Source organism: Phycodurus eques, chromosome 23, assembly GCF_024500275.1.
Source record: "Phycodurus eques isolate BA_2022a chromosome 23, UOR_Pequ_1.1, whole genome shotgun sequence".
Lineage (NCBI taxonomy): Eukaryota > Metazoa > Chordata > Actinopteri > Syngnathiformes > Syngnathidae > Phycodurus > Phycodurus eques.
In genome coordinates this window covers 3,977,159-4,000,429 of record NC_084547.1, presented here as the reverse complement: position 1 = coordinate 4,000,429, position 23,271 = coordinate 3,977,159, and the positions used below count along the sequence as shown (strand labels likewise).

The 23,271-nt window shown below is 46.8% G+C and overlaps 4 protein-coding genes across 5 annotated transcripts; all 4 read right to left on the bottom strand.

The window, feature by feature from the left end:
- Positions 1-26: 26 nt before the first annotated feature.
- sf1 (splicing factor 1) lies at positions 27-9,809 on the bottom strand. The gene is made up of 12 exons (XM_061669012.1): positions 9,320-9,809; positions 8,436-8,567; positions 6,003-6,078; positions 3,325-3,477; positions 3,044-3,133; positions 2,768-2,951; positions 2,576-2,691; positions 2,025-2,132; positions 1,754-1,949; positions 1,458-1,665; positions 919-1,080; positions 27-850 (listed from the first exon to the last, which is right to left on the bottom strand). The coding sequence occupies exons 1-12, from the start codon at positions 9,807-9,809 to the stop codon at positions 522-524; spliced, it is 2,244 nt and encodes a 747-aa protein (XP_061524996.1). The 3' UTR covers positions 27-521.
- Positions 9,575-13,247, bottom strand: LOC133397748 (CD48 antigen-like). The gene is made up of 7 exons (XM_061669014.1): positions 13,153-13,247; positions 12,685-12,744; positions 12,405-12,602; positions 12,226-12,336; positions 11,439-11,705; positions 11,259-11,366; positions 9,575-11,047 (listed from the first exon to the last, which is right to left on the bottom strand). The coding sequence occupies exons 1-7, from the start codon at positions 13,178-13,180 to the stop codon at positions 10,995-10,997; spliced, it is 825 nt and encodes a 274-aa protein (XP_061524998.1). The 5' UTR covers positions 13,181-13,247; the 3' UTR covers positions 9,575-10,994.
- A 1,218-nt stretch (positions 13,248-14,465) lies between these two features.
- LOC133397747 (uncharacterized) lies at positions 14,466-18,204 on the bottom strand. The gene is made up of 5 exons (XM_061669013.1): positions 17,939-18,204; positions 16,972-17,277; positions 16,367-16,654; positions 16,177-16,287; positions 14,466-15,225 (listed from the first exon to the last, which is right to left on the bottom strand). Exons 1-5 carry the CDS (start codon positions 18,006-18,008, stop codon positions 15,077-15,079), a joined length of 924 nt encoding a protein of 307 aa, XP_061524997.1. The 5' UTR covers positions 18,009-18,204; the 3' UTR covers positions 14,466-15,076.
- A 147-nt stretch (positions 18,205-18,351) lies between these two features.
- Positions 18,352-22,682, bottom strand: LOC133397807 (ATP-sensitive inward rectifier potassium channel 10-like). 2 transcript variants are annotated; one of them, XM_061669123.1, is made up of 6 exons: positions 22,606-22,682; positions 20,924-21,263; positions 20,051-20,262; positions 19,846-19,977; positions 18,943-19,120; positions 18,352-18,771 (listed from the first exon to the last, which is right to left on the bottom strand). In XM_061669123.1, the coding sequence occupies exons 2-6, from the start codon at positions 21,249-21,251 to the stop codon at positions 18,440-18,442; spliced, it is 1,182 nt and encodes a 393-aa protein (XP_061525107.1). In that variant the 5' UTR covers positions 21,252-21,263; positions 22,606-22,682; the 3' UTR covers positions 18,352-18,439. The 2 variants fall into 2 exon arrangements, with proteins under 2 accessions (XP_061525107.1, XP_061525106.1); XM_061669122.1 differs by having other exon boundaries at positions 20,924-21,274; positions 22,606-22,671.
- Between the last annotated feature and the right edge of the window lie 589 nt (positions 22,683-23,271).

Below are 23,271 nucleotides of genomic sequence, written 5' to 3'. Positions count from 1 at the left end.
TGAGGGGTTTTTTTTTCAATTGGCAAAAAAAAAAAAAAAAAAAAAAAAAAAAATTATAACTGCATAGCGCTGCAGAACTGAGGCCTGAGAGCAATGTTTGTTTACAACACACGCACACAAATGGAGCCTTTGCATTGATACAAACGTTAAAAAGAGAAGAACGCTTCCATTTACACATAGTGAACTAACATCGTAACTGTTGTGGACGTGTCTTTACATTATTGAGGAACCATAAAAAACTAGAAATGCGTGCTCGTAGATGACCGCATTGTACCCCACCGGGCATCTGCCGATCATACATAACAGCCAGTTTTGATTGATAATGGCAGGGAGGTATTTATTTGACAGACTTTATACTTAAACTGACATGTTCTCCCACCCCCAAAAAATCCAAAGCATCTCCCCGATTCCGCCCGGTGGCATACAAAAACGCACTGGTTATATTTGTGAGCAGACAGACAATCTGTAGATGACCTCAGTCTCTTGGATGCGATGTGGGCGCTCGTCTTCACATTAGGTTGTTAATTCTGAGGCGGAGGCGGCGGCGGTGCCGGGGGCATGCCGAACGGCGGCATGCCCGGTACCCCCATCCCCATCATGACAAAGTTGGAAGGGTCCATCGGCGGCGGGGGCGGCGGCGGGGCGTACATCATGCTGGCCGAGCCGGGGGGCGGCGGCGGGGGAGGAGGGGGGGCGCCGGGGGGCAGGGGCGGCTGCACTCCCGGCGGAGGCGGTACCATGGAGGGGGCACCCATCGGAGGTGGGGGTTGGGGCGCCGAGACCGCGGGCGGCTGCGGCTGTTGCCATGGAGGGAGAGTCCCTGTGCCAGGGCTGGATGTGGTGGGGGTATCTGCACAAAAACGGGGGAGGAGGCTTAGCATTGAATGAATGAGGGGATTGATTTTATGCTGTTCTTACTTTGTTGCCAGGGCAGCGGTGTGCTTGTTGCCATGCTGCTTGTCGGAGGAGGAGGCGGAGCCTGCTGTTGCCACGGCGGCAGGGGACCAGAAGGGGGCGGCGGCTGACTGTTGGGAGGAGGCGGCGGGGGGGGCATCATGCCCATCGGCGGTGGCATCATGCCTAGAAAGGACAGAACAATAGAAATGGTTGCATTTAGGAGGATGTGAACGCACATTTGAAAGCAGTGTTTCCCAAGCTTGATTGAGCCACGGCACACTTTCTACACTTGAAATATCTCACTTCACACCACGAACTAAAACGTCACAAAAAGTAGAGAACTGAAATCATGATTTAGTGCGTGTGTCGCCATAACTTATTCTGTTGCAGACACTTATTCTGTCGGATGTTATGTTCCTTCCGCCATCGAGTGGAAGTGCATTTAATTGTTCCGACTATCACTATTTGTCGCTGGCATGCACAAATAAACATTATTTGTGGAACCCCACCGAATATTTGCAGTTCACTACTTAAAAGGTCACCCATTTGCGAGTGCTCACCCATTGGGTGCCCGTGAGGTCCCGGGCCCTGCCCCATTGGAGGAGGGGGAGGCTGCATCCACGGGGGAGGCATGCCGTTGGGGTTGGGGGGCATCGGCGGGCCTCCCATGCTGGGCATGGGGGGAGGGAAGTTGTGAGGGCCTCCTCCGTGCATGCCGTGGAAGTTCCTGTTGTCGTTCGAAGCGGAACCCATCCAGGGAGGTCGGTTCTGTCAGGGGACAAACGCAATGGGTCACAAATCGCAACAGGAGCATCTCCGTCTACTTAGTTCATCGATTTAAATCGAAGAACCAGACCGGCGGTCCCTGGCTGTTGCTGGGCAGAGGGGTGCGGGGGGGTCCTCCCTGGGGGCCGGCGTGTCCCCCGCCGGACGCCGGCAACGGGGCCTCCCCCAGCTCAGCCATGAGCGACAGGTACTCCTTGTCCATGCGAGCCTTGTCCTGCGCCGACTGAGGGGGCTCGCCTCCCGTCGCTCTTTGGGCGGCGAAGGTACTATGCAATTCAAACAGACAATTAGTTTGGACGTCAGGCAGCGGTTGACTAAAATCGGAAGGGCTTGAGTAATACCTGGTGTACTTGCAGTCAGAGGAGATGTGGCCCGCTCCACCACACTTTGTACACAGGGTGGTGTTGGTGATGCTCCGGGGCTCGGTGTTCTGCCAAGGACGCAGAATCCTACGGGGACGAGGGGTTTAAATCGTTTCAATTTACCAGAGTACAGCCGACATCTGGAAATTGCACCCAAGGATGAAACAGACGTGCAAGTCCAGAACTCTCTTCCTGATATCTTTTTCTTGTGACTTTCCCATGATGTTACGCAAAGAAACAGTGTGTTATAGGTGTCCCTGCGTCAATTACAGCCATCGGCATCCGCAGCTTTTTTTTTCAAACTAAATCTGCAATCTATTTATATATAATGGTAAGGTTGTAAAATGGTTTCGGAATCAAAGTGTCCTGGGATCATTATGTTGCATTTATGGTTTAAACTATTAATATAGGCAATCATGAACTTTTTGGGGTGGAGGGGGCGTCCATTATTTACAAAGCTTTCCTATTCGCGTCGGTGCTTAGCAAGGGTTTACTGCAAACATTGCTTTGAACAAAAACCTACAACCGACCTGTTGTCATCTTCCCTCAGCGTTCCGTTGAGCCGGGCGAGCTCTCTCAGCTGCATCTTGCGCAGGTCGTTCTGGTCCTCAGGCGTCTCGATGCCTTGCTTCAGGATATTGCGGATCTGAGGGCACATCATTTATACAACATGCACTCGAAGCCAAAAAGGAAAATGCGGGGGGGCATGCCGAAGCAAACACCTGCTCCACGGCTTTCTTGACGTTCTCCATCGTGTTCGCCGTGACCAGAGCGTGCAGAGGCTCGTCTTCGCCGGGTAGCATCTGTCCGTCCTTCCTGCCCACCTTGCCCTCCTTCACCGAGCCTTTGCCGCGGATCATGATTTTGGCACAGCATTCTTTCTCGATGTTCTTCAATGTGTTACCGCTGGGGGGAAAAGAGGGAAGAAGAAAAAAAAGCGCTCACAAATGAGAACGTACAGAGGGGACGAAGGCTTAACTCTTGAATTTCCGACTCACCGCGGTCCAATAAGCAGACCGACAAAGTTGATCTCGGGGTATTCGTCTTGAGGAATCATCACTTTGTCGTTAACTCTGGTGGCTGGAGGTCTGCACAGCGACAAATGGAAGACAAAACACTTACTGCTGACTCAGTGAGACAAAAATGTGTCTTCAATTGCATTGAGGTGACCAGAAACTAGGGGTGGGCAACATATGACCCACAAACGACCCACTCTTTTCGTTAAATGTTTGCCCCCCCCCCCCGAACAACTGAATCCACACTGCATTTGGACACATACTTATAATCGGCTGGTGGTTTGAAGTCGGGGTTGAGTCCGACCATTTCGGTGATGAGAGAGTGGCGCTCCTCCTCGATCTTCTTGCGCGTGCGATACTCGCGGGTGTTCAGCCTCTTGCCCTCGCTGTTGTAGATGGGCTCCGGCGAGGGAGACCTGGAGGCAGACGGGAGACAACAAGGAAATAGTCAGCAGCTTTTTTTTTTTACCACCCCATATTTGCAATATGTAGTGACAAAATCTCCCTACGGCTAACCTCAGCAAATATCCATTGTTTTTTTTTTTTTTTTATTATTCTAACTGTCAAGGTGAGATACTGTCATGGCACAAAAAGTCGAACGACTGAATAACAATTGCTTATTCTTTGTGACTTGTTGCCAGTGCGACAGAAAGTGATTCAGGAATGCGGCACTGACACGTCACACACTGTTCAATAGAACTCTGTGAGTAACCAGAGCTAAGTGTTGTTCCAATACTCTGAAGGGGTGCCAAAAGCAAACAAATGCATGGCCAGTTACACCTGCATACAGGATTATTGGCCTAAAAGAGAGAAAAGCTGGGAGGAAAAAAGAAATCCTAAGCAGAGGCGCTGCGAGGTGCTTGGTGTTGACGTGGCGGAAGAGGTCCGTACCTCCCCTTGGATGCTGAAAACCTGCGTTGCTGCGTTAGGGAGGCTCTGTGCTTGAAAAAGGGTTAGGTGGACGTGGGGTAATTTGGGTTAGAGGAAAGGAATTAGGATTAGATATCCACCTTTTCCTACGCTCTCCCAGCGGAGAGACACATTTGTTAAGCATGTGACGTGAAGCACATGGGAGGGAGACAAATAAAAAAATTAAAATAACTCCAGCGGCGACAATGTGAAGCACCTCCGCTTTGGTTGTCCCAAATGATTAGGGAACGATGCATAAGAGAGTTTCAGCTGCAAAACTCAACCTTTGGGTTGCTGTGAAAACGTCTGTTTATATGTTTACAAACTCTACAGCATGTACAGTCGACAGGGATGCTAAAGCGGGGTACACACATACTGACAACCGCACCTAATTTGAGAATTTCCAATTCCCCGCAATCGACGTCAGCAAAGCCCGATTGTCGGATGTCCCTGAAAGATTATCCTGTGGTGTGGGATTTGTTAAGAGTTGATTTTTTTCTTTCCCAATCTATTTGGAAAATGGCAGCATTACAAAAAAAAAAATCAAACTCTTCCATTGTGAATTTGTCTTATTTCTCGTGAAAACTTTTTAAATTGTACATTTAAAAAAAAAAAAGGTCCTTATAAATGATTACTCTATCAAAACAGTTGCCAATTAACTTGATAATCTATTAGTTGTCGCTAAATCATTGCAGCGCTCTTTTAAGTGTTCAACTTGTTCAATGTTTTCGTTTTCACTAATCCTTGTGTGTGGCCAACACAGAGGAAAACCACGATTGTCGATTGTGTTGGTCATACGCCGCACACAAAAAGAGCCGTAAAAGTCAGGCACGTGCATACTAACGATCAGGCCCAATTTCAGCACCCCCAACGCCAACCCATTGCGATCAGTCAGCAAAGGCCCGATTGTCTGATGTCTCAAAAATATTATCTTGTGGTGTGCGGGGAATCACGATGTGGCGATTCCCCAATCGGGGCCGACACTCATACAGGGCAATCGTGTTTTATATTTACGGTAACAAATGCGTGCGGCCAACACAGATGTCGACCGAGCCACGGATTCCGTGATCGCGGTGTGAAACAAAATTACAGCAAGTCAGGAAGCGCCTTTAAGCTCGAGCTGTTGCAGTACTTGACATTTTTTTTTTTTTTTTTTTTTAAATAAAACGAAAAAATAAGAATCTGTATGTGTGCACCCGGCCAAACTTTAACTTGACACACTTATGAGAGCAAGCCACTTCTTGAGGAACATTTATTTTGCGAAAACTGAACTTTCCTGCCAAACTCGGCAAAGATGCCGAGTGATGTTCTTGAGCATTGCTGTCCACTAAGAGCGGCTCAAAGAGCCGGACATGTGTATCTCTCTGGTTACTTTATTGTGATTATTTATTTATTTTATTTTTTTAAGAACAAGTTCCTCTGAAGTATTAAGGCTTTAAAATTTTCAAACCTGTTTGAAAAAAACAAAAAAAAAACAAAAAACATTATTCAGAATGTAAGAATTTGCTATAAAAGTCACCAAAACACTACGGCCCACAAACAAGAAACCTTGAGGAATATAATCCGAAAAGAATTCTGTCACTAATTGGACAAAACAGGATTCAAGAAGAGAGCAAATATTTAAGAATTTCTTGCAGACCTTGTTTGATACATAGTATTGTTTTGTTGTTATGCAGAGACCAATGTCACACAGGCGACTACTGGAAAACAAGATTTGCCTTCAAGTGACTGTTACTTCAATTTAGCGCCTCCAATTGTCTAAACATACAAATATCGGGACTCTCTGTGAGCCATGATAAATTACTGTCAACTCAGTCAATTCTCTAAGACTAGGATTTTAAAAACTACAACTTTTACATTTTTTTTTTTAAAAATTAAAAACTACAACGCTCATCTAGCACATCTGAGACTTGTTCTAACCATAATAAAACATGTACTGAAAACAAGCATTTTTCTTCCAAAAACAAAACAAAAAAATAAGTCAATAAGGTAGAGAAAGTGTTACTGTTCATGGGTTTAATCTTTTTCCGACCTGTCCTCAGGGTTAACAGGGATTCCCAGGTCTCCTGTACGCAGTTTACGTGTCAGGTCTTCGATCTGCAGTTGGACTGGAAGAATTCAGGTTAGGAAAGAAAAACAAGGATGGGGAGAAATGTGGTTATCACAACACCATCAAAAAGAGACAACGCTCCGGCACAGTGGAGCACAGTCTCGCTCATTTATGAGGCAAAAAACAAACAAAAACAAAAAACAGAGAAGCAACAGGAATTTCAAATGCATGTCAGACAACACTTAAATCAGCATTTAAGCCATTACTTTCTACCCATTATTAACATTAGCAGGCTTTTAAGCTCAACTTGCACGATGACATGACAGGTAAAACATTTCACAATTGATCACCACAAGAATGATTCATTTGAAACCTTTTATCATATTTCAACATTCACATTTCTGTCGGAATGGGACCGAATAATAATGAAACAACAGCAAACGGTTAAACCAACTGTGTGGCTGCGTTCGGAATCCTTCACTTCTGGAACGTTCGCACATCCAGTCAAGTGAAAAATACGTTTTCGACGGCGACTAAGGTCATTGCCGTCGCATAATGACGACGCACCGAATCAATGTCAGCTGGAGGACCTTTTGTAAAAAATGCTCAACAGATAAATCCATGATAATAAGCTTGTTTGAACACAAGAGTAGTTTAATTAATTAATACAAACCACTTTGTGCATCCGTGTTGTGATATGTTGGTTATGTGATATGCTTTTCCGCTGATTTTTTTTATTCCCCCCCCCCCAATATTGCATTGTGGGATACAACGAACGGGGGAGAACTTATAGATACGATGCACTACATTCGAACAGCAAGACAAAATGGCGAACTCACCATATAAGGCACTATATGGTGGATCCCGAACGTGATTCCGAACACAGCCTGTGTGACGTTCACAGAGGAACTTTTTGGACAATTCTGTAGGTTTATGTTTTTTTTTAACCAAGACTACATTCAATTTGACGATATAAAGAATACAAATAGCATTTGCACTCAACTGTTGCTGCCTGGTGCTCATGATTACTGTAAATTTTATTTCGTCCATTTTTTGGCGGTAATAACTCCGTCTTGACTAACATTTCCATTAGTAGAGGTGCACCGATTGCAATTGGCTCGAGCGCATTGCTTGGCATTCATCCCCATATTTCCTTCTGTGGGGTTTTTATTATGTTATTGTATGATAGCGGCGGTAAATTTAGATGAGAGAGCAGGGCAAAGCTGCCCAATTTCTGTCACAGGCTCATTAAATCGGTGCATCCCTATTAAAAAAAATAATAAATGAATAAAATAATGATAATTTGCAGATTCACTTGTCACATTGATTCGATGAAGGCATCCCCCATATACAGGGTAGCCCAAAAGTCACCCTACGCTTCCTTTTCTATTTCCTTTCAGGCAATTCGGACAGACGCGAGGCCGTCTGCATTTGGCAGCGTCGGCTTTAAGGGAATGCTGACAAAAGCAGCAGAGCTTAAACTGTCGAACGCTGGCGGCTTTCACGTCTGTCCAAATGATACCTGAAACAAAATGAAAATTAGGAACTTGGAAGCGTATGCACAGCGACCTGTGGGGCGCCCCTGTATTGTATTAGTGAATGGGCAAAAGAAGAGTGACAACGCAAGAGTGGGCAAAAGAAAAAAAACGATGTTCACATACCAGCTACTAACCACCATTACCAATGACTGAACATCGATGTCAATGTCAGTTATTGAGAAAAATGTGTGTGCTTCAGAACACCCTGTTGAGGGCCCGTGAAGGCAGTCTGTGGGTGCTACACTGCTGCTGAAAGGCTCTTGTGACCAAAACGATTGGTGAAGATGAGTTTTGCCCCAGAGTTTCGGCGCTCATGATTAAGTCGTTTGCTTTACGATTTCAAAAATCGCTCGATTGGTTTGCCATTGAAGCAGCATTGCTCACACTCAAACAAAAAAAGAAAACAAATACACAAAGCAGAACTTTAGCATGTTAAGAAGGACATTATGAGCTTCCATGCACAGGAACAATTTTGATGTGTTGTTGGGGTGGGGGGGGGGTTGAGGCAAGACAGTGAACTGTGACCTGCAGTTTATGGACAGATATCAGCAAGCGGTGACGTTTAATCATTCGGCAGACACTGCGGCTTGTTGATGGGTGCCCAATGGTATGCAAACCCGTACAGCGTCAGAACAACTTCCACAGCACTTTTAACACCACTCAGAAAATGAGTTAACAATTAACTTCAATTGATTTAGTAAGAACTGAAGCAAAAAAATAAGAATAATAAATAATAAAACTCATCTTTATGCATCTGGTAGATTAGAAAAAAATAATGTCAACGTAACCTTTATTAAAACAAGTGTTAGGGAATCAAGACCGTACATTACGCTGACATGTGACATGAGATAATAGTGAAATATTGGTTTCAAATTACCTATATAGGCTCTCTCTTGGTCACGGGTCAGACCAGGGGGGATGACAGTGGGCATACCCGGTATGACAGTCTTCTGGTCTGGCGTCTCACTACTCCAACGACTCTTCTTCCTTTGTTTCTTTTGGCTGAAATCTACAAAGAGAAACACAGCGATGTCTGCTGTTGCATTTCTTTCTTTTTTCTTTTTTTAAAGTGTTTTATAGTTCAACTGTGCAGCTGTAAATAAAATTCTGTGCAGTGGTCAAAAAGATATTTACCTCACAAAGAAGGCAGTAATATATTAGAAAGTCTGGGGGGGTTCTACGAAAATAGGAACGTAAATAAATTTGAGGATTTGTTCTTCATTATTCTCTTTCTGTACGGCTTTTCCCCTCACAAAGTCTGACTTTGAGCGAGAGGCAGGTCGCCATCCAAATCAAAAGAATGACATTGCAATGAACCTGACAACAGACGTCAACCACGAGGCAATTTCACTTTAAAAATAAAAATATTTTTTTTCCCAAGGTTATTTTCCTTACACTCTCTTTTGTTGTTTAAATACAATGATATTTGTCCCTGTTAAAAAAATAAATAAATAAAAAGGTGGCGGGCTGAAACGGCTTTGTGGAATTTCAATTCATTTCAACGGGGAACCGTGTGACTTTTTAATTCTGCTTTCAAATATTTGCTTTTCAGGAATACAAAAGTGGCGCACTTTCACTCATTCGGATTACGTTTGTGTCCATCAAAACGTTCGCTTTAATGCTCCCAGTTACAAATGTTCCTGCTTGTATTTTTATTTTATTATTAGGATTGTTTGTGTTCGTTTAATCGGCACCATTGTGCAAGCCACGCTCGCCTGGCTAGCTCGCGTTCGTTAGCTTTTAGCAAGAAACGACGCTTACCTTGTCCAGCCGGCTGTTGGTGTTGCTGGGGAGGCTGTGGCGAAAACCCGCTCGGCACGTTGAACTGGTGCGTCTGTGCGAAAGCCGGGGAGGGCATCGGGGGTTGGAACGCTTGTAACGGCGGAAAGGGCGCAGGAGGCCCCGGGTTGGGCATCATGCCGTTACCGTTGCCGGCGCCGGGCCCTGCTTCGAAACCTCGTTTAGCGCCGATGCTGGGGTGCAACTTTCCTAAAGGAGTCGCGTTTGCGCCCGTAGCCATTTTGGCCTGCCCCCCGTCGACTCGATGTGATAAAAAAACGGTCGTTAATCGAGGCCCGGAATGTGTTGAAAACGAGCTGAACGGCTCGAGCTTTTCAGTCGAGCAATCAAAATGGCGACTGTCACAAAACCCACAAAAGACTGTCGCTCGCGTGAGGGAGGCCACGCGGCAGTCAGTCGCTCTCCTATTGGTCCAAAAAGCATTGCCCTCATAGATATAAAGAAGGCTCATGGACGTGCGTGCTTGGCGGCCATGTTTACAGGGGCTTCGTTTTCTTCAAAGGCAATAGGCATTTAAATGAAGACGTAACTTGCTTATTTCTCATCCAATTTTCACGATGCTTACTTTTTTTTGTCAATTCCACAGCGTGTGGTAGCGAGACAGCACATTTTCACTCCCCTTGTGATTGTACAGCGTTGTGAGCAACCGAATGCGGTACAATGTGCCGGTGGGAATGCGATGATAACTTTGCCCTTACTAGCTTAGCCAACTCGAAAGGGGCGTGTCGGAAATGCCTTTTTTTAATATATATTTTTATTTTTATCGAAATAAAACTCAAGCAAACATAAATACTGTAATGTTTGCTTGAGTGTTATTTTTATATTTTAAAAAACATATTAGCGCTGATATTGATACTAATTGTTCATTTTGCTCAATTTGTCTTGAAATTGTCCTTTGTGGCATTATGAGCGCACGACGAAACTAAGCATTGTTAGTCGTTCTTCACAGAGGATAAAGAATATAATGCGTTTTGGTGTTCAGATAGCCGTTGTTTTAAGGGTAACAACAATGTTGAATAGATGCTAAGTGTTAGCCCGTGTGCCTATGTAGTTTCCCATTGTATGTTAGCATTCATGTCGTGGCGGCTATGGTGTTGCTTCGAATACACGATGTGTAATTCTTTTTGTTTGACAATAACCATCAGGTGAGTGGCAATAAACAGCTTGAAGAGTGTGTTTTTTGTTTTTGTTTTTTTAAGAATATTTAGTCATGTAAACAGCCAAACTGAGTTGCGTCACGTCACCATACAGCGCTCGTATCTGACGTTTGTGCTCGCAGGTCAAAAGGAAAAAACTGATGGCCCCTACTTCGGCAAAAAAATTTTTTTAAATGAAAATGAAAAAAACATATTTCAAATGTAGGGAGTAAAAGTAAAAAGTTGTCAGAAAAATAAATACTCAAGTAAAATACAGATACCTGAACGTAGTACTCAGTAGTTTTCCACCACTAACCTCCAAGACAGAATTGTCATTTTTGCACATTGTCATTGTAGGTTGGTCTTTGTCGCATTTTGATTTGAATTGAAGCCATTTTGGAATAAGGCTGTAATATAGCAAAATGGGGGGAAAGTGAAGCACTTTGAGTTCTTCCCAGATGTAACGTAGTCCCACAACAACAACAAGGGAGCAACCCCATCTATCCATTTTCTTCTTTTGCTCCACTTCCTTCTTCTCTTTCTTCTTCTTTCCCTGTGCAGAAAACAACAAGCAAACTGGAGGTACTGTCAACCCCGTTACATCGCACTTCATCGTTCGCGGATTTTAAAGCGATCATATTTTATGTTTAAAAGTGTGTAGGAGTGGTACAACTCGAACAAAATGTTTTAAATTGCCCAGAAACAAAGGTTCACTGTACTTCCATGCGCTGATGCTAGCTACATGCTAACTCATTGGCGCTCACCTTGCAAGTGCTTGAGCAGAACGGTCATCAGAACGCCGCCGCTGACAATTCCCGCCAAGACAAAAAGGCTGTCCCGACCGCGACTCCGCCACTCTGACGCCGTCACACCTGCCGCACAAGAGGCGCAAGTTCGCTCAAAACAGGAAGTCGTCGGCCAATATGGCCGACGGGGAGCCTTACACTCGACGCGGATGCTGTCGGAGACGTTCTCCGGATCGCGGCTTGAGGTACAGGTGAAACGTGTGCCGTCGCCCAGCGCGACGAGTTTGAGGAGAACCCCGGCCCCGCCGTCGGGGTCGGGCATGTCGTAGGCGGTCCGAAGCGGGGGTTCGAGCTTCCAGGAGAGGTTGACGGCCAAATCCGGGGACGAACAGCGGAGTCCCACCCAGCAGCCGCCGTCCGACTGCACAGAGAAGAGCGTCTGTACGCTTGGTTTCTGGAGGGGTCCTGAGGGGGCACATCATACAGACATGAACATTTTTGCTCTCCAGACACTGCGGCTACTGGTTTCCCAGAGTTACTCGCCACTCAGCACTTTCGCTCACAACAATTTTGATGTTGGATAATTATGTTTAATATGATTAGAGCTAGAGTAAATAACTTGATTTACAATCCTTTTAAATGAATTTGACTCCTGTGAACCCCCAAAAGAAGACGACAATAATGTTTAACGCGACAAGAGCGAACACAAAATCTGACTTTTGAGTCTGAACCACCACACAGACTTTGGCCAGTTGCTTTTAAAATAGAAAATTGCCTTCTTGGCTGGATCACCCTTGAAAAAGAAGCCTTGGTCTCAATGGGTTTTATCTGGTTAAATCAAGGTTTTGATGGATTAATAGAGCCACACAACGCAACGTTTGGTCGCATAGCTCCACAAAGCTTTTCATTTGGTAACATAGCATCACAGTTGGTCTCATAGGGCCGCATAGCTTCACTTCGCATCGCAAAGCACCTGGTGACGTACTTTTAACCACCAGCGTCAGCACTCTCTCCACGCTGCGCTTCTCCGTGTCCACCAGCTCCACGCTGTAGTCCCCGGCGTCCTCTCGGCTCACGTTGCGGATCGTCAAGTCGCCTGGTGACAATCACGGACGCGGTCAGAGACGCCGCGTTAGCGGCCCTTTCGTTGGCGCCGGCGCTCACCCGACGAAGCGTTGAGAGCGAGTCGTCCCCTGAACAGGAAGAAGCGCTCCGTGTTTATCTTCCCGCCGTGAAACGTGGCGATCCAAGTCTCGTTGAAGAACACCGACCACTTGATGGACGCCAGCTTCCGGGTAGGGTCGCCACCGGACGGCAAAGTGACCGCCTCTCCCTGGTAGGCCACCTGCTGGACACGAACCACTACGACCATATTTGGTCACGCAGCGCATGTGGTCACATGGCACGACATAGCGCCGCATAGCGTAAAAGATGGTCCACTCACCGCCAGCTGCAGCTTCTACGAAGGCTCCAAGCAAAACCAACATGGCGGCCCAGGCGAGCGCTGTTGGAATGATGACATCATATGTTAGCCCCCATAAAAGCTCCAAAATTATACAAATAAAACGGTTTAAAAGTCAATTATAGTTTATGTGTTAAGAAGTGTAACTATGGGGCTGACTGCTTCATATTTGGAAAAATATGTCACGTTTGAGGCTACACAATCACAAGCGTCAGCTTTACATGGAGGGAGTGATATGAACAAAAATCGGAGCTTTTACGCCAAATGTTCAAATGTAGCTCAAATTGTAATCACGGAAATTTCCGAAAACAACTGCACTTTAACTACACGTTTTCTGCCAGTAATGTCACGGATTACGACGACACCAATGACGTAATCTCAGTCGTTACTCGCCAACGCCGACCGTCACATGGGACCACACGGCATCACCTCGCCTCCCATCGTTCCTACCTCCAATAACGACCACTCGGCGCATCATGGCGGAGACCAGCTGTGGTGTTAGCGGCCCGGAGGTTGACTCGTCCTTTTTGTTTCGCGACCATGTGCTTCACCGCCCTTTTCGTTTCCTGTTTTTGAACCTCGTGACAATCAATCATCTCTTCAGGAAGTGACACTTACTTTAGTCGATATATTTTGTTTTGTTTTTGGGCGGGGGCTACCAATCCATCCATTTTTTAAAATGATTTAATTAGTAAAACATGTTTAAATGTAGGGCGGCACGGTGGTCGACTGGTTAGAGCTTCAGCCTCACAGTTCTAAGAACCCGGGTTCAATCCCCGGCCCCGCCTGTGTGGAGTTTGCGTATTCTCCCCGCGCCTGTGTGGGTTTTCTCCGGGCACTCAGGTTTCCTCGCAAATCTTAAGAACATGCATTAATTGGAGACTCTAAATTGTCCGTAGGCATGACTGTGAGTGCAAATGGTTGTTTGTTTCTATGTGCCCTTCGATTGGCTGGCAACCAGTTCAGGGTGTACCCCGCCTCCTGCCCGATGACAGCTGGGATAGGCTCCAGCGCGCCCGCAACCCTAGTGAGGAGAAGCGGCTCAGAAAATGGAAGGATGGATGGTTAAATGTATATGTCATATTATTTTATTAAAATGAATCAATTAACCCTTTAACTCAGTATATAATAAGATGAATGAATTAACATCACGGTAACTTCAAAATCTTCTTGTACTAGTAAGACTGTCGTTCTACCAGTGGCGTTTGAGGATTTATTCGATATCCAGTAATATGCTCTTTGGCGCGAGGAAGAGTTTGACATAAGGACAAGTACATTACTGGTGAGGTAAAACATTAGTGAGTTAGTGAGGTAATAGTGGGGCAAAAGTGTGGCCAAGTTAAAATCTGTGCGATAGAAGTACTATGACTCGACGAGTCTGAATTTTGAGCTTGTACTTTGAAAATTTGAAACATTTGGGAATGGGATTGAGCTGAAAAGTGATCTGAATTGGTCAAGAAATGTTCAAGCAGGAGGAAATGATGGCAAATCTGTTCAATGTGAGAATCGTCAGTGGCCCATTCATTCTCAATGGGAGCTTGTGAATTTTTTTTTTTTGGGGGGGGGGGGGGCTTGCCAAGGAAACAGGGAATATAAACAACTAAATATTTTAATACCTCATTTGTGGTTAAAAAAAAGTTTTGTTCAAAAACGTAAATCGTGTGCGTGTGTGTATGTGTGTGTGTGCTTGTGGCAGCAGCTCAGAGTCCTTGTAAAATAATGAAAAAGCGGTTTGTGATTCACAAATTTATATTTATGGATGTAAAACTTTGCGAATATAATTACAAGAATTATCACATGGACTTTTTTCATTGTCATATTTATTATTTGAATAACATGCTCATAAAATTGCATCAAGTTTATCACAGATAAATGACATCCTTCCATAGTTTCAATGCTGTACTGAGAAGCTCAGAGAGGAGCTTAGTGTCCAGTACAGATACTGCCCTCAGGTGGCCAAGGTCCACACGGAATGTGCATCACAATTGAATGAGAAAGTGTGACAAAAAAAAAAAAAATTCATTCTATTGAATTATGTTATTACTGTATGTTTTTATGAAGTATAATTTTCTCATTAAAGAACACATTCAATTTTTTTTGGGTGGCTGGAACAGGTTAATGGCATTTCCATTCATATCAATGGGGAAAGAATAAAAAAATACACAATATATATATTTTTTTTGTATGTATTATGGGTGCTAAGTGATGCTACGTGGCTTTATGTGATCAAATCCCTTTGTGATGCTTGGTGCTGTGATGTGCCCAAATGTGAAGAAAGCTTCACTGTAGAATATTCAAATTCAAATCTTTTATTTTTATTTTTTTTAATTGTGTATTTGAGGTACCGCTCTGCCAGCCTCCATAAGATGTCGCTCTAGGCGGCGTGGTCTTGCAGGGCCATGCGGTCCAGCCGGATCTTGTCGTATAGCATCGGCGAGCACGGGTCCGCAGCGTGCGCACTCCCGCGCTCTTGCGCCACCTCGCAAATGTCTGCGTAGACCGTCGTGTCCTCCGATTTCCAGCCTATGCGATTGCAAACGGGAAGTGGGTAAAACGAGACAAGGAAAGAAAAAAAAAATCTCACAGAACTCTCACGTACACAATAAATAACCACAGTTCCATTTTTCACCTCAAACCTCCCACACACCAAAAAAAGACAAAAAAAACACTCACCAACTCACCCAAACAAGAACAATTCTCAAAGAATAAGAAAGTACTCCTACACCAAAACAAACCCCAAACAACTCTAACACACCCAAAAACCTCTGACACACACCCAAAAAAAAAACAACCTCACACAGACAATCTTGGGAGACATTTTGTGGCTTGTAAGGCCTTTTTCGTGAGAGTCAAAACTTCAGATCAAAAATTGCGCGGCCCTCGAGGCTTCTTTAAACTCGCGCGGACGGCAACCGCGCTGACGTCACTGCGGCTATCCCGCACGTAGTTTGCCTTTATACTCGAGCGCAACCCATGCGCGCTGTTTTGAAAGTGTGCTGCCGCTCTCCTCCAAGGCGGCGGTGTCCCTGCCACGGTGGAGTTTCCGCTGCGTTTTTTTGCCCATTTTTAACGTTCCTTTCTATAACAAGGGACAAAGCAATAACAATGGCGACCGTGGAACAGAGTCTGCTCGAACAAACCTAGATGACAAGATGATACGTTTAATTATGTTGCAAAATCGATCGAGAAGGCGGCGGCGTAGGTGCTATGTGGAACCGGGAGGAACGCTGATTACATCATCACAGCATGTGACACAAACGGACCAATCACCAGAGATGATCGCCGCGGCATTCTACGCGCAGCAACAATTTTTGCCGCGTGAGCGTCAAGCTACGCAGAGGGGCCGCGCGGGGCAATTGGTCGGTCACGTGATGCAATGCGGGTGTCGTCGGCCGCGCGAGTATGAAAGTTTTTCCGTGTGAGATTTTTTTCATCTGAGAGGTGAAATGTTATGTTTGGCCTGAGGTGACTCACGTGTTTGCCGGCACCTGCGGCGATAGGCGGCTGCGGCGACGGCGGCCGCCGTGATGAGCAGACAAAGAGCTGCCGCCGCCACGCCGACGGCGACTCCAAAGCTCGGTGCCTCTAAAACGATGACGTAATCACTGTGAATGGCAGTTCAAGTGTGGGGGGGGCGGGGGGAAATGAGGAGCGGCTCGGTCACCTGTCGCCGACGCGCTGAAGGAAGTGTTGTTGGCGCACGGCACGGAGGCGGAGGCGGACTTGGCGCTCACGGCGTTGAAGACGGTGCACGTGATCTCAGTGGCGGCATCCTGTGGTGGCACGCTGATCCAGAACGACGCGCCGCTCAGGCTTCTGTTCCCCACGCGCCACTTGTACTCCACCGGCCCCCCGCCAGCGGGGGCACTGCAGCGCAGCATAACGCTGCACGAGTGGTTGCCGGCGCACCACGTGGAGTTGACGGTCACCGTGGGTTTCGCCATTATGGGCTCTACAGGGAAAGAGCGAGCGTTAGCAAGGGTTTGCACTTATCTTGCGTGTAACGTAACGACTCGTGCGTAATTTAGTAATTCAAGTTTATTTGTAAAGCCCTTATTCATAAGAGATGCTGAAAGGGCTTCCCAATATTCTTTTTATAGGACATAAAACTGTCTACCGTTTGAATTCCTTGTTCCGGAAGAGGCCAAATCGGGACAAAAACAGCCCGATTGTCTTGATGTGTGAACCGGCCCCTAATTAGTCATCCATGCACCTTACTTATTTCCTTGTGACCACCAGGGCTGCACCCCCTTTTCCGTTGGGCATTACCGTGAACTCGCAGGGTGATACACACGGTCTCTCGCTGGCTGTCGTTGACCGCCGACACGAAGCTGAAGACGCCAGAGTCCTCTCGAGTCACGGCACTCAGCGTCAGACTGAAGTTACGGCGGTTGAGCTGCAGTCTTCCGGTGAAGCGGCCCGCCTCCGCGTCGCCATCCTCGTCGTCCGCGGACGCCACTTTCCTGCCTTGGTAGTTCCAGCGGGCGAAGGTGATGTCGTCGCCGGGTAAACGCGATGGGAGCTCCACCGTGTCACCGGCTCGTCGATGGAAGAGACGTTGGCATCCGGGCGCTTCTGTAAAGAGAAACAACAAGAACGCTGTCAAAGTAAACCGACCGCCAGTCACTGGTTTTGCCGCAATTCACAATTTGAAACGTAAGAGCCTCTTAAAATATCCACACTCTCCTTATTCTTGCTCCTTTTCTCTTCATTGTGGCCATTCGGTTCGTCCGTGACAACCGCACCATGTTTTTGTGGTTCAATAAAACAATCACACGTATCAGTATCGAGTATGTGGAGCCTAAAAACCCAATACAGGGTCAGAGTTTTTCCGTTGCAGCGCGTCTGTAGCTTTGCGGTGCTCTTGTTTTGCAGCGAAGTGGCCAACTGTCATTTTTCTTCGTGATGGTCCACTTCAGTCGCATTCGGCCTTGTCGCTTGGGGTGCGGCGGGTCTGAGTTGCGCTCGCAGGATACGTATGGTGCGTGCGCGACTGAGGCGACTAAGTTGCACTCAGAAGATTCCTAAAGCACGACCGTGTTTCTAATGACTCTTGCAAAGAGGAACAACAACAACGCTCTGGAAGCAAAGAGGAAGTGCGACCTCATGGACGAGCTGACTTCAGCGAACAAGGATGAGGACGCCGCACCATTTTTTTTTTTTTTTTTTTTAATGCACCGTGACTGTAAACCAGCGCAAACAATCCACTGCCAAAATGGTGTCATCATAAACGTACCGTGGAGGCTCGCCAGCAGGAGCCACGCGCCGCCGTAGCACAGGAAGTACCGCAGGCCACCGGCAACCATCCCAGCTTTTCCTCTTCAGTTGGCTCTGCAGCCTCGGGGGACGATGCGCCAGTGAAGACCCAAAGGGGGCGGAGGCTCACTATTTTGCCACATCAGGGGGCCGGCACCGAGTGAAACCTCGGCAAAGACCGTCACTTTCGCACGGACGCAAACTGCTCAACAGCCACATAGACAACTTGACTGCTCGCTATTCAAACAGATACACAACATAAGACGAGCGAAGTTGAACTCCAAAATGGAAATTTAGACTTTAATCTGTTGAGGACATGAACACAATATGAAATGTTAATGTTCAAAACTAAAAAAAAAAATGAAATTAAAATGACAAAACACAGTTCCGAAAGTGACTTTAGTGGCGTGTTAGTGTGTTATTAAAATGGCATGTCATGTGAGAGTCTGCCATAGGCCAGAAACCATGAAGCCGCTTCGTGTCAAACGTTACTAATGCGCACGCTCAGCGCGCCGCTGTCTCGGCCCCGCCCCCCTCGACCACGAAAGTGCTCTTTCGCTCGCGTCTTCTCTGTGTCCGTCCCTTCCTTGGCGGACGGCGGCGGCTGCGTTTTGGCTTTAGCGACCTTGTCGAAGAAGGCGAAGTCGGCCACGTAGCCCCCCGAGGTGGACAGCGACATGACGGGGGGGAATTCGTAGCCCCAGAGGATCTCGTCAGGGAGATACGACGTGCGCACCTGGCAGGTGGCCGACGTCGGCTCCACCGTGGCGCTCAGGATGACCAGCAGCTCGAAGTCCGCTGCCCAGCCGCCACCTAGTAGACGCAGGAGGTGTGGCTTTAGGGCGTCGGTTTTCCAACTGGGGTCCCGGGACCCCCAGTGGTCACGCCATCCTTACATATCTTCTTCGTCATACGGACAACAAGAGACGTGAAAACGATTCCGTTCGTGTCGGTTTCTTGGCGGCCATTTTAGGAAGGGCTCACCTTTGGCGGCCCAGGCTCGCAGGGGGCTGCTGTCGTCGATGACGTGGTAGAAGGTCAACGGGATGATGAGGAAGGGGCTGTCGCTGGACGTGTCCACCTGGAAGGAAACGTTCCGCTGGTCCAGACGCACCGCCTCGCCCTCCTCGCCGAGCGACGTCTGCAGCAGCTTCCCCGTGACCTGACCGCCAACACGGCCAAACGTTACACACGCTCAACTCACACTATTCGCGGGCGTTACGTGTACATTTACCGTCAACCTCCAAAGAACTCCACACACCGCCATTCGTGTCTAAATTGCTGGCAACAAAAGTGAGTACACACCTCTGTGAAACAACAAATTGGGCCTAATTAGCCATTTTCCCTCCCTGGTGTCATGTGATTTGTTCGGGCTGCCGCACGCCGAATGAGCGGCATCGCAACCTCGCAGATTACAGCCAGTCAAAACGCAAATAAGTTTATTTCAAAGCGCAAAATAAAATAAATGCTAAGAGAATATAAAATGATACATGTATATTTCACACTTTGTTAAATATTTTTTTCATTCGTTTTTTTTTTGGCACCTAATAAAAGATTAGATTCAATGAGATTCAAATCAAATTAAAGAGTGGAATAAACTATCCTACATATCAGGTATCATACATATTTTACATTTTTTAAACTACGCTGTTTTAAAAAAAATTGGTTAACTACAATTCGATGAATCACAAAATTATTTTATTCTGAAATTTAAAAATGCTACATCCATTTTTTTACATTTTTTTTTACACCTAATTTCTGAACGACCTGCCACATCTGTCCAGTCAAATGTGGCCTTTGATATAGACAATTCTAAAAAAAGAATTTAGTCTCTCCGTGAGGGGGCTCGGTCCCGAACCCCCGCTACCGATTTTCAGTTCGCCGTACCTGACAGCCCAGCAGCAGGCTCTTGCGCATGTTGGCGACGCGGACCATGAGACACGGCCGGCCGTCGTGCGCGGCCACAACGGCGTGCCGGCTGAACTTGACCGTCTCGCCTCGCTTCTTGGGCCGCGCCACCTGCGGGCACGGAAAGCGGGTGACGTCGGAGCATCAGCTGCGGGGCACGTACGGCGCGCTCGCCGCGGGTCACCTTGGCGAGGAAGGTGCCAGTGATGAAGATCTCCATCACCATGGTGACGACCAGCTGGAAGATGAGCAGCACGATGGCGACGGGACACTCCTCCGTGATGACGCGGAAGCCGTAGCCGATGGTGGTCTGCGACTCCAGCGAGAAGAGGAAGGCTCCCGTCAGCGTCCGGACCTCGGTGACGCACGGCGTGTGGTTGGCGGGCGAGGCCAGGTCTGGAAGGAACAAAACGGCGTTCACACGTTAAAAAAAATAAACCTCACACATAAGGGCTCCAGACTAGCTAAACATTTTAGCGGCGCAAGTAGAAGAATGAGGGCGCAAACTGTAAACGTATTAGGGTCACCAAGTAAAAGGAAAAAAAAAAAAAAAACCTGATCGTGATTTCAAGTCATCGGGATCAGATATAATGTCAACAATTGACGTAAATAATATATATGTAGACATCAACAAATGACGAGAGCGAATCCTGGCACAGCGCTTGAGTCCCACATGAGCGCCAGTCGTCAATAACCCGAAACCAAACCTTAAATTTCATCCTGACGACTTTATAGCTCGTCATGATGACTTCATCATGATGTTATGACACAACATCAAAACAATAAACAAGTTATATATGTAAACATAAAAAAATTCTGTACCTCGATTCCTTGGGCCACGGTTTGGTACTTTTTCTGTTTTGTGCATTAAGAGAACAATTTCTCTCTCTTTAATTTTGCTTGTCAGCAAAAATGACATTTTTTTTTAAGTGAACAGTGGACTCGCGCTATTTGGGGGGGATGAGGGAAAATCCGCACATCGGTGAATTTGCGAGTGCCGTACCGTGAAAATGCGTTTTTCTTGCTCAATACAACAACACATCCGTTTTCCACTCACCTGCCAAGTCGCCGTGCATGGCGGCCACCAGGTACCACAACACGCCGAACAGGAACCAGGTGCCGGCGAAGGTGGCGCAGAACAAGAAGAACTTGTAGCGCCACTGCATGTCCAGAAAGGTCGTCCAGAGGTCACGCAGGTAGAGCGCCCGGCGCCCGCTCACGTGCTCGATGAGCACGTTGCTGCGCCCGTCTTTGGAGAGGACACGCCTCCTGCGCTGGCCTTCGCCCGCGCCCTCCGCCGCCGGGCTCAGCAGCGGCGTGGTGTGGGAGTGGCTTACCATCTGAGGGGAGGAGTCTTGTGAAGAGGGGGGCGCGGCCAACGTCATGGCTACTGGTGCCTGACGGGAAACTTTGCAAATCATGAAACTTCATTTGGGACATCTCACGGTGAAGACATTTTGGCATTAAAAGTTTTCAAAAATATTACTTTAGAATAATGTTTTTTTTTTTTTAGAAACAACTGCCAAAAATTGAAATCGTCATATCAGTCAAATGAATTGGTTTTCAAAAGGAAGTTCAGCGGGGCCCTGTCATCCACAAGCATACTTTGTCTTGTTAGCGACAGGACAAAAGACGTGTTGAAAAAGACGAGAGGGGAGCGTGACGGCGGGTGCGCGTCAGGTGGGCGGGGACAAGAATGCGGCGGGACAGAAGCGACAGTCAAGACGGACGACGGCTCGCGCTCAAAGTCGTCGCCATGGCGATCAGGCCCCCGGACACCGAGCCGCAGGAGTCCGTGTTGTTAATGCCAAAACGCGTGAGTTACGATTTATCGACTTCAATTAATAATCGTAATGGCACAGTGGTGAAATCAGCTCGTCGACTATCGTGAGGAGCATGTGCGGCTTACTAAGCTGGTCATCTGAGACATCTAAGGGGCATGTGCCATTTGGTGAAGTTGCGCTCGTGAGATACAGTACATATAAAAAGTCTACACACCCCTATTCAAAATTCAAGTTTTTGTGGCATGAAAAAAATTAAAGCACAATACATCATATCAAAACGTTTTCCACCATTAATGTGAGCTAGGGTGAGAAGCTCGGTTATCCGGGAGGATCTCAGAGTAGAGCCGTTACACATTCACATCGAGAGGAGCCAGATGAGGTGGCTGGGGCATCTGATTCGGATGCCTCCCGGACGCCTCCCCGGTGAGGTGTTCCGGGCACGTCCCACCGGGAGGAGACCCCGGGGACGACCCAGGACACGCTGGAGAAATTACGTCTCTCGGCTGGCCTGGGAACGCCTCGGGATCCCCCCGGAAGAGCTGGATGAAGTGGCTGGGGAAAGGGAAGTCTGGGCGTCCCTGCTAAAGCTACTGGCCCGGCGACCCGACCTCGGATAAGCGGTAAAAGATGGATGGACGGATGGATAATGTGAGCTATAACCACAATTGGAAAAAAAAAAAAAATCTTCAAAAGGGGAAGTAAAAATAAACAACTTGTGGTTGCACAAGTGTGCACACCCTCTTATAAGTGGGTATTAAGAATTAACCAATCACATTCACATTAAGTGGGAGTGAGCCCACCATTTTAAGGGCCTCTTATTAACCCCAGCTAAAATAGTGGTCGGCGTAAGCACAAAAAAAAAAAAAAAAAAAAAAAAAAGTCAGGAAAAGCCTACTAGAACAGCTGTACTTTATTTGGGGTTAATCCGAGGCAACGTAACGCAAAATAAACGCACCTTGTTGTGACGAGCGTCCACGTTTCACTCTTTCATCGCGTGGCCGCGGAGCTGGCGTCCGGCGTGCTGGCGGCGCTGGCGGTGCTGGTGGTACTGGTTCCGGCAGCGCCTTGTGCAGCTGTAACGCCCCCCCCCTCCCCCCAACCCCCCTTTCCCATAGAAACCCACCACAAGTCACATTTTTCATTCAGTCATTCAACCCCCACCCCGTGCTGACTGAGGCCGCCTTTGTGTGTGTCATGTTGCCGTTTGATGTAATATATAATATATTCTATACACTGTTGTTCTTGTGTTTATGAGGCACGTGCTGTGTTTGTTCATTTTCCGAAATAGACAAAAGTCATTTCCAGTGAAGATATCTTTCAAGAATCATCAACAATTATGCTAGGTTTTTTAATGATAGCCAATTTATCGGACAAAAACACCACCATGGTAACGTTGCCGTGGCACATTGGCATTTTTCCTAAAGAAAAATAGTATTGTATTGGAAAATATAAATATAAGAGTCATTTTCATATAATTTGATTAATAGCGGCAAAGACATGGCTCATCGCCTTTCCATTTAAAAATCAATTAATTAACTGTACTAATGAGTATTTGAATTATCGGCAGTTGTTATCCAACAATATTTCTAATTGTTTCTAAGAAAAAACTTATTCTCAAGTA